This window comes from Haliotis rubra, unplaced genomic scaffold (genome assembly GCF_003918875.1).
Source record: "Haliotis rubra isolate DU_JTF1 unplaced genomic scaffold, ASM391887v1 Scf32, whole genome shotgun sequence".
NCBI lineage: Eukaryota > Metazoa > Mollusca > Gastropoda > Lepetellida > Haliotidae > Haliotis > Haliotis rubra.
Genome location: NW_025766991.1, coordinates 2,835,184 through 2,843,113, shown reverse-complemented (window position 1 = coordinate 2,843,113; position 7,930 = coordinate 2,835,184). Strand labels below are relative to the sequence as shown.

Sequence of the window (7,930 nt, the reverse complement as noted above, 5' to 3'; positions counted from 1 at the left end):
TAAAACGCCTTGGAACGCTGTGTGGAGTTTACTTATATTTGTGCTGACGGCAGTTATGTCCCTTCCAGTGTTATGAAGCACTGAAAATTTACCAGGCCAATTTTCGGACTGTTTCTTTTTTTACAACATCCGATTCATCGTCACGAGACTTCCGATCGAGTTCACTCCCCTTTGATAGTGTTTATATTGTCTCCAGCAATGGGACTTGGAAATATTTTCGTGTTGTCTCAAGTGACAGCGTTTCTCTTGTCATTTATTTTCTCTTTCTTCATATTTGTTCCCGTTTGGTCAAACTTGAATGAATTCTCAGGCAACTGTTTACTCTATAGTTCAGGCTCATGGATGCCACAGTCGATCATTTCTCAAGTGAAACTGAACATAACATGGGGACCAAATAGTGCATGTAATTTTACTGTTTTCGTTGGTGTTGCTGTGATGGTCTTGTCGATATTCTACATGATCTGGCAATCACGACATCTGTGTAGAGGGATTGACAGGTAAAACACTGAGCTAACAATTCCTGATGTATTTATCGTCTGTGGTTACAGAGACCCACAGGGGCTTGTATTGCTGAAAATAATACGTCCTGGGTCCTACAAGCGTACTCTGATATCCATGTGTATATGTATATGGATATCAGAGTACGCTTGTAGGACCCAGGACGTATTATTTTCAGCAATACAAGCCCATGTGCAGAGACCATATAATCTATTATATTGTCTCTGGTGGTTATCAGACCCTAAGGTTGCCATAGAGCCTCGGTTCAGGCCTGGGTGCCGTTGTACAAAACAACCTTAGCGCTAAGGCTACCTTAAGTCTATGTTAAAGTATGGGAGTTACGGTCACCTTATCGCTAAGATCGCTTTATAGAACGGCACCCAGCTGTAAATCATAGAACGATCTGTTATAACCTCGGACCATTATCTCCTTCAATCAAGGAAGAACTGTACAACAGCTGACAACGTCAGAACTTCTAGCAACTTCACTTATTAATGTGACAACTTTATCTTAAATCAAGCCATCCAAGTATTTACAGTTTTCTGTATGAGGGAAACACTGCACCCCCAAAACCTATGACCCGATGATATAAATTTATTTGTTTGATACTGTTTGCCATGTTACTACATACAAGTAAGACTTCCGTCCATATCCCCTCCTAAATTTTAACGATGTAGAACAAATTCTTTGAGTGGCATTTTTTAAAGTTGAATATGTCTTTCAGTATGTTCAGATACAATTAAAGAAACATGTTAAAACTCATCCTTACTAAGTGAAGTATGATTTGACTAGAATCAAATTTAAGGGGATACGGGCGGAAGTCTTTACCCAAATGAACATGTTGATCTTGAACTTGTGGTTTAACAAAATTATTTTTTGCTGTCTATTCCAGTTCTTGGCTTGATGCATTTGTTACTTGTGCTGTGACACTCGTCATGACAGTGGTGCTGTTTGCAACAGCTCTCACAGCAAGTGTGGGCTTCAGAGAGTGGTGCTCGCTCATCACGAATCCAGTGTCTCAGATAGAGAAGTAAGTCACCGACATTAGCCAGAAAACAACTTGCCTTAGTTGATACATATCATCTCTGAATTGCGTAGATAATACTTATTATGCCAATCACTGTATCATCTCTTCCAGACTCAGTTATTTGCAGACTGCTGTCAGATAGGTGTAATATTGCTGAGTAATGCATTAAACAACAAACAAACCATGATGTTATTGTAGTAAAGGTAAATTCTATGTAACCCAGCAGAAAATGGGTACCTGGTGGGATAAGTCATGTGACTATAACCTTCCAGTGCTTCATAGGCAGCTTGGGTTATCTGGGGTAATAATGAACTGTCTGCAATATGAGCATGCTGTTGGTATGGATTTAGCACAATATAAATGGACTAATTATTGTTATTATAAGTTAATGATGATGGGCACAGGCAGCACAAAATAGAACATGGAGAGGCTCTTACATTATTGTAAAGGAGTGTGACAAAACCTCAAGATGGAATGCCCAAAGTTTCAAAGAATGACACAACTGGTATGAAAATATCACAATGCAACAGAAACAGTTTTAAGTGATCTTGACAGAGATCAACAAATTGCAGATTTTGGGAGAAAATATGCATAGCGTAGAGTTGGCTACAACTTCCAGAAGGACGTTGTCTGTATTGCTGTTGTCATGGTAGGACTTTGTGTTAAGCCATGTGTCTTGATCTTTCTAATGCTGATTTCCTCAGGTAGGCCGCAGTTACTTACAGTTGAGATAGAGCTGAATTATTGCTGGCTGTAACAACATTCAGTTCACTTACTCTCAGTGTAATTCAACATTGTGTGTGCTTCCTTCAGATGTGAAAATGGCCAGTTTGATGGCAGGATTGTGTTCACTACAGGGCTACTGATCAATACCGACAACTACTACACAGAGTTTGAAATGTCACAGGTAAGAAACTAGAGTGCGTTAACGAGTTTAGTTTTACACTTTAGCAATATTCCAGCAATATCACGTCATGAGACAACAGAAATGGGCATCACACATTGTAACCTAGGTGGGTAATCGAAACCCAGGTGTTCACACATAAAATAAACCCATTGAGAATCTAAAGTCTGTAAAGGTAAATTTATAATAGGATGGAGTGAGGGGGTTGCACACTACTCAAGTCATGAAGTGCCATATGACAGAGTCTGAGTGAGTGAGTGAGTTTAGTTTTACGCCGCACTCAGCAATATTCCAGCTATATGGCGGCGGTCTGTAAATAATCGAGTCTGGACCAGACAATCCAGTGATCAACAGCATGAGCATCGATCTGCGCAATTGGGAACCGATGACATGTGTCAACCAAGTCAGCGAAACTGACCACCCGATCCCGTTAGTCGCCTCTTACGACAAGATAGTCGCCTTTTTATGGCAAGCACATGGGTTGCTGAAGACCTATTCTACCCCGGATCTTCACGGGTCCATACAGAGTCTGAAAATAGGGGGCATGTCATGATGTGTACCCCTCCGCTTGATCTGTCATTGTAGAATATGGATCAAATGTTAAAATTGGATGCCATCAGGGGTGGAAATAACCCATTGCCCGACGTCCGAGTCCAGTGTTTTTTTCTGTCGGGCAAGCAAATTTGTATATCACACTGTACCGGTGTCCAGTTGACTTTCCAATGTTAATTATGTTGTTTATTTAAAGGATCAACAAGAAAACGGCCGGTATAGTGGAAAAATTGTCAGGGCAAGTGATTTTACATGTGCCACTGTACCGGAGTACATTAGCAATTTTAAAGTTATTTCCACCCCTGTGCCATGCTTGTTGTAAGAGGTGACTAATGATATCGGGTGGTCAGGCTCGCTGACTTGGTTGACACATGTCATTGTATCCCCGTTGCTTAGATAGATGCTCTTGCTGTTGACCACTGGATTGTCTGGTCCAGACTCGATTATTTATTGACCACCGCCATACAGCTGGAATATTGCTGAGTGCGGCATAAAACTAAACTCTCTCACTCACTCACATTCACTCCTTTTGAAACAGCACCTACCTTTGTATCTCTTAAAGGTATACTTATCATATGTTGTTTGAAACTTGTACCACGAAATTAACGGGTTAGTGTGTTATCCTGTTATGTGTACAGTGAGTATTTTTGTGTTCTAGTTCGGTCTGTGGGCAACATGGATTTGTTGGTTAGTGCTGTCATTTCTGTCAGTCATTAAGCTCTACCGCTACCACAGACAGGAAACATTCCTCACCAGCATGAACCGAGAACGGGAACGTCTCCTCCAGCGAGTTGGACACTCATCTACGGACCCAATGTGATTTGAATTATACATTCAGATGGTAGCCATCTTCATCTGTCATGGTGCTATATACACTGGGTGTGGAACTCTCTACTAAGGAGGAGTATTACTTTGCCCTACATTTTGTTGAGGTGGATGTCTTCATTGAGGAATTCAAAATTGTGTATTTTCTCCGCACATTAGTTCATCCAACGTTACAGAGATAGACATACCCTACTAGTCAAAGCCCAAATTTTGACTACTGGTTTCTGTAAATTCCTTAGATCCTAGAGAAGCACTTAATACTCCCAGATTTTTGGTTACTGGACTGGTGGCCATGTTTATCTTTGCTTTGTTATACTTTAAGATCAAACATCATATCATCCAGATTTATGAATGCTATGTCATTTGTTTTTCCTGTATATTTTTTACCTGTCAGAGATGCATGTTTCAGTTTGTCAAACCCATGGTGGGTAGTGCTGTTCAGTAGATGGAAAATAAGACAGAAGACCTTGAATGTTCATGAACAACCCAGACAGAAATACGACACTGATAGCATATTGATATATAGTGAGACCCCAGATACCTTGACCCCAAATATCCGGAAACCTCGCCTTCCGATCAATTTTTATAAAAAAACCAATCTCTTACGTTATAAAAGTGACTGTCTATAACGGATATGCAGTTTCCGTTCCCGGACGGTAAATTTTACAAACCAACCGGTTAAATCAACACAAAATTGACTCACTTATCCTCACGAAGCTTTGATCTTCCGCTGACCGTTTGAAGTGAAGCACGAGTGTCCCACGTGTTTTGACACAAGACAAGGTCTGCTAATCCTTTCTACACACTGCTTAAAATTCGGCTTATAGACGGTAGTATACGGTAAGCCTGGATGACAGAAATCCAGATATCCGGATATTCAGTTTTCCGGACGATTTACATAAAAACGAATGTGTCTGGATATCCGGGGTCTCACTGTATCTCCAAAACAAGGACCATTTATGTTGTTGCTTTATGATATTGTTTCTGCCACATTTCAATCCTCGTGTTGTATTACTCTTTAACAAACTTAACAGCTAGGGAGCTTGTTCATGTTTTCAGTTCCTTGTTTGACTTTTATTTACCGGTCTGATACAGCTGGAACACAGCTGACAAGGCCTTGAAATCACTGCACTGCTTCGCTCAGATTGATGAAAAGATATTATTTGTGGTTGGACACCCAGTGTTTTTGTGGACTTTTCATTGCAAATGTGTATTCCTCTTGATACCGTATTCCTTATTTATTCAGTTAAATAAATATTTTTGACATTAGAACAACTGTAATTTTATTCTGTATTATGTACACAAATTTTTCTTCCAAGTCCTTGATATCACCATATGGTATTCTTGTAATTTAATCATTAGCAGTGGGCCAATCATATTAATATAGACAAAGCCCTTTATATCCACACATTACTACTCTGGTTAGTTGTTGGAAGACTTGATCTTTGCATAGTGCCACCTCATGAAGTGGCTGTTTAATAATTACTGCCAGTATTTCACTGTAAAACACTGTGTTAATCAATGCTCAATGTATATATTTTCTTATCTTCATGGGTATTATAATGGGGATATGTTGATATTTGTGGAAAATAAATACTGCATATATTATATTTCTCATACGAAGAGAGCATAATGGCACATTTACTGTAAAGGAAATATGATTTTGTGACATAATTCAAATCAGGAAGAGGTTTTCATCTCTGACCATCGTGGTGTTTAGCTTCTTGAGGTCAGGAAAGAAGTTTCATGTAAATTTTCAGATAAAGGTTCGAAACAAGTACCCAAGCAAATTTATCCTTAGCCAGACACAAGAGTTTGACTAAGGTCATAAATGTCCACAACCAATGTCAGCTTTGGTTTTTCTCCCACAAAAAGCAGACATGACATTGTATCGGAGATAGATAGATCTATAGTGAGACTGAATCAAACTAACCCAGTTTCTCTCTCGGGATTCGAACACTGAGTAAAGAAAGTCTTCAACTTTACACAAGGTGGGGTGTCTCTGATGGGGACTCCTGTCCAACTATCAGATACGCATGTGTTTGCCCACCATTCCAGAAGTTGTCAAAGTTGATGTCCTGATGGGTTCAAGCCTGTTGTATGATGTATGGTATTCCATAATAGAAAAATAAACTGTCTATTTATGTCTCATATCGTGTTGTCTGTTTTCATGTCAATCTGTATTATATTTCCTAAATTAATGTAAGAAAATCTGGAGTTAGCTGTTGAAATAAGTGGTGTCAGATCTGCTGCTTGATTTTCCCCATAAGCAGCAGAATTGAAATATAATCCTGGATTTTATCTGTGATAGTCTTGTCATTTCAACTGTAGTGGACAGAACATCTGCTTGGAGAGCGAAAGGTGGATGGACCAATCACAGTTCAAGTCCGTGAAAGAGGTCACAAGATGTTGTTGCCTGGTACACAACATTTGATGAAGTACAACTGGTTAAAAAAACAATGTTAATTGGAATTAGACACCTGGTATTCTTGTGGAATTTCGCTTAGCATCATGTATTTTGTTGTATGACATTATATAAGTAATTGTATCTTTGATGAGATATTAAAACCTGTTTTCCTGACACATTTTGAACCCTGAAACAAGCTGTCGTCTCTTCTTTATGGGACGCTTGGATTTAGATGGTGTCCACTTTGGGCTTTATTTCTTTGAAAGTTTAGTTTCTCACAAGAATATTGTGACTTTTGACTTGCATTTGGATGTGTAACAAGACACGTTTTAGAGACAAATAATGTTTATAGGTGCACCAACATTCTGTTCGTGATTCGAGCAAGTGATGTACAGCAACAGGAAGTAAAGTATTCTCTTCCGTTGTTTGACATATAGAAAACAATTATGAGGTATCTTTATTTTGTTCGTTATAGTTTAACAGTGTGAAGTGTTGCTTGCAAAAGAGGAACTGTACCATTCAGTTCTTGGAGAAAATTGGGTATCAATGTCTGGCTACTTCAAATTATAGAGAGCAAAGAATCAATGTAGTTGTCCTAACAACACGAGCTTCACACACCACAAACATCAATCTTAGTGATTAAGTATTTTAATAACTAGTGTCATTGACTAGTTTAATACCAAAAAACAAATGTGACCATTCGGTACAAATATTTCATTGTCTGTACAGTGTTGGTAAAATATACATAAAATTAACAATCTAAATACAGCATAAAGTGTATTTAGGAAGACCATTACCTTCCACCAAATTTTGATTTTGTAAGGCTGATAAATTAGTGTAGAGGTAAAAATGGGCTTAATAAAACCATGTATATAACCAGTGAAAACAACCATTGGAATAGGAAAATAGTGCTATATGTAAATTACTGTGCTAACACATGACAACATTTGGGTAACACGAAGTTTAAACTCACAACCATCTTACTCTGTAAAAGAGGTCTCACTTCTTGTCTATCTTCACTAAGAAATGTGATATAGCAATTGTTTTATTATCAGAAATGTGGAGAAATCCAGTGTAGAAAAACATAATTAATTGACGACACTTTAATACTGATTGAAGTCCAGCTCCCACAAGCAGTGATAAATCAGAAATCATCTGCTGATACTGACACTTTAGCGGTGGTATAGGGGCGAGGATGGTGTTAGGGTGGGCCATGATGTTGTGGGTGTACAGGGAGCTATGAGTGGTGGTGGTGTAAGTGGATGTAGCTGTAAATATTTTCCTCATCTAAATATCCCCCATTGTGACATACTGTCATTGATGGTTTTCTGTACATGGTTCATATGTGCGAACTAATCTTTTCATGGTTTAATTCTATAAAAACAAACTGTTGGTGAAGACAGCAGGTGAAGTGTGAATAGGCACAACAGGGATAAAGTCCTGTAATCGTACAATTCATCAAGATTGAGATTTTCACAACACTGAATGTCAATCCATACAGCTTATTCGATGATAAGTAACAATGCCTCCTATCTCCGAAATATATGAAAAATAATAGGAGGTTATGTTATCACAGGAAAAGTCAATACAGTGTAACATAGTAAACAGCACCTACAGAGAGCACACTGTAAAATACAGCACAAACCCCAACATCTACAGATATATGGTTATAGGAGGAACAACACTGAACATGCCCTATTGTGAAGATGGTAAAAAT

General features: G+C 38.6%; 1 protein-coding gene across 1 annotated transcript; it reads left to right on the top strand.

Annotated features, from left to right (window-relative positions):
* The first annotated feature begins 125 nt into the window (after positions 1-125).
* LOC124283707 (transmembrane protein 179-like) lies at positions 126-5,957 on the top strand. Its single transcript, XM_046719721.1, has 4 exons — positions 126-497; positions 1,391-1,528; positions 2,339-2,432; positions 3,640-5,957. Exons 1-4 carry the CDS (start codon positions 199-201, stop codon positions 3,799-3,801), a joined length of 693 nt encoding a protein of 230 aa, XP_046575677.1. The 5' UTR covers positions 126-198; the 3' UTR covers positions 3,802-5,957.
* The last annotated feature ends 1,973 nt before the right edge of the window (positions 5,958-7,930 follow it).

Coding starts and splice junctions, on each gene's coding strand:
- LOC124283707 (XM_046719721.1), top strand. CDS start 199: ATGGGACTTGGAAATATTTTCGTGTTGTCTCAAGTGACAGCGTTTCTC. Junction 498..1,390: donor CTGTGTAGAGGGATTGACAG/GTAAAACACTGA, acceptor TGTCTATTCCAG/TTCTTGGCTTGATGCATTTG. Junction 1,529..2,338: donor CCAGTGTCTCAGATAGAGAA/GTAAGTCACCGA, acceptor TGCTTCCTTCAG/ATGTGAAAATGGCCAGTTTG.